Below are 2278 nucleotides of genomic sequence, written 5' to 3'. Positions count from 1 at the left end.
GAAACACGAGAAAAACGGCGCAAAATTCAGTTCTGCTTCCAATGGCTTTGGCCCTAAATCAAAAAAAGCTAAAATCGCAGCTGGGCGATGGGAGAAAAGGGAACGGGAATGGCCTCGTGCCTCTTAGGATAATTTGCACCCGGGTTTTCTAGAATCACGAGCACTGCCAATGGGTCTGAAGAGATCAGTGACCTCTAGGTGACCAGCCCCCGACTCCCTAATTTCTTTGTAAATTACCGATATGAGACGAGAAGATAAACCGTTTGGAGGACTTTTAAAGAAATGCTTTGATTGACATGCTTAAATAAAGATGCGTACTCTGACAACCGAGCAATGCTCCGATCAATTAAAGAAACAACGTAGTCATTGCTGTAATTTAGAGTGACCCTCCCTCTTCGTCCTCCCCCGGCCTCCCCCAGGCGACACACCTCCTCCCTTCTGGTAGGCTGTTTCTGCTCCGTGAGCGCCAGTTCAATTGTTTTTCATTCAAAATCAAGTCAACAGCTATGAATAACTGTTAATAGAGCATCTACTCTGTTGTGCTAAGGGATTTCAAAACCTCATGTCCAAAAGCTGCCCAAGTATAAAAGATGTACGTAGGATTTCAACCTGAAAATGGAAGGGACATATGTCCAGTTAATGCAGATTAAACCTTTGGATAAATGTAGAAAAAATGTGTAAGGGGAAGGAAATCCTCATGACTTCATCCTCACTAGTTGTTTAGGCAAAACAAAAACAAAAAAAAAACAAAACAAAAAAAAAACAAAAAAACCTACATAGAACACCAAAATTTTCATTTTAGCAACATAATACACAGATAATAAACAATCAGTGTGCGGCTCATACCTGGTCCTGGGGGGCCTCTCATTCCAGGGAGCCCTGGTTCTCCTTCGGGTCCTCGTGGGCCTGGGACTCCAGGAAGTCCCGGGATTCGGGGGCAGGCCTCCAAATCTGCAGGTGGCCCCTGTTCGCCTGAAATTGGAATTACCGTTTGTGTGATGGATGCAGCCGCCTATGAACAGGTTCCTTCCGTGTTCTCAAGTTAGGCTTCGGACACTACGCTCAAACATTACCGAGGTGCTGAACCACCTCCTGTAAGAGCCCCATGAAGCGGGCTTTGTTCACTTCGGGGTACGTGAAAAACTTTCTGAAAGCATTTTGTTGAACGCATGACTGAACGATCGAGTGAGTGAATGGGATCTCAAAGGAAGCAGAAGGAGTATACAGCACTGTGGGGTGGTCGAGTCAGTAATAATTTGGTGATCTTCACAGGATTTTCCATTTTGGGGCCGCTGTGTACTGGGAAGCCAGCACGGGAGGCATCCAGAGAGAGGTACTGGTAGGTTCCTAACCCCCAACTTAATGTCACTCTAATTCATCACATTGCCGCGTGAGGGAATGGGATCCATAGTGTCTGTTACTCAAAGACACAGAACCTCAGGATTGCTACGGCCACTAAGCCTGGTTTTTAACCTCGAGTGCCCGTTGGAATGATCCAGCGCAGGTGCTGGGGCCCGTGGGGACTTATTAAATGGGGATTTCTGGGGGTGGGACCCAGGCATCAGTAATTTTTTTCCAGATGATTTCAACATCGGTGCTGAGAAGCACCGGTATAAAGCTGTCGTTCTGACTGTGGCGTGTCAGAATCACCTGGTCAGGCTGTTAGAGTCCACAGCACTGAGCCAGCAGGTCTAGGGTGGGTCTGGCTTTTGTACACCTACTATGATCCCAGTGAGGCTAATGCTGCCAATCTGGGACCTCACTTTGCTCTAAAGGTTTGGATTTCTTTTTCCTTCTTGGTTACATTCATATCTTTAAGACTTTTTTTTTTTCTCTAAAGCTCATTCAGTTACCCTGTGAACATACAACAAGGAAAAAGAAATAATAGTATGAGGCAATAATAACAGCTAACACGTATTGAGTGTGATAGGTGATCAGGCCCTGTGTTCAGTCAGTGCTTACGGTTAAATGCTCCCAAGCAGCCTGTCTGTATGTGCTGCTATCACAGGAAAGAAAAGTCGGGCTCAGGTAAATAAGTGACATATCTAAGGTAACACATGGCAGAGTCTAGATTAGAATCCAGGATATTCTGGCTCCAGACCTGTGTTCTTAACTGCCAATGTTAACAGCTTACTGCCTTGACAACTCCTATCATCTGTGTGATGAATGCTAAGAAACGCCACGTATTTTTTAAGACACGCCATTTATTAGTTATGGTTTTCTTAAAATCCATACAAAAGTGCAAAATAATTTTAAGAACATCAGTGATAAAGCAGCA

The 2278-nt window shown here is 44.9% G+C and overlaps 1 protein-coding gene across 1 annotated transcript in view; it reads right to left on the bottom strand.

Moving 5' to 3' along the window:
- COL4A4 (collagen type IV alpha 4 chain) overlaps positions 1–2278 on the bottom strand; it is a 99473-nt gene that overhangs the window by 9632 nt on the left and 87563 nt on the right. Inside the window, exon 43 of the mRNA XM_023532938.1 lies at positions 847–972. Within this exon, the coding sequence (XP_023388706.1) occupies positions 847–972 (126 nt within the window). The remainder of the gene's footprint in view (positions 1–846; positions 973–2278) is intronic.

The sequence above is a fragment of the Pteropus vampyrus genome, unplaced genomic scaffold (genome assembly GCF_000151845.1).
Source record: "Pteropus vampyrus isolate Shadow unplaced genomic scaffold, Pvam_2.0 Scaffold93, whole genome shotgun sequence".
NCBI lineage: Eukaryota > Metazoa > Chordata > Mammalia > Chiroptera > Pteropodidae > Pteropus > Pteropus vampyrus.
Note: the sequence above shows the minus strand (reverse complement) of the source record. Positions and strands in the feature narration are given on the sequence as shown.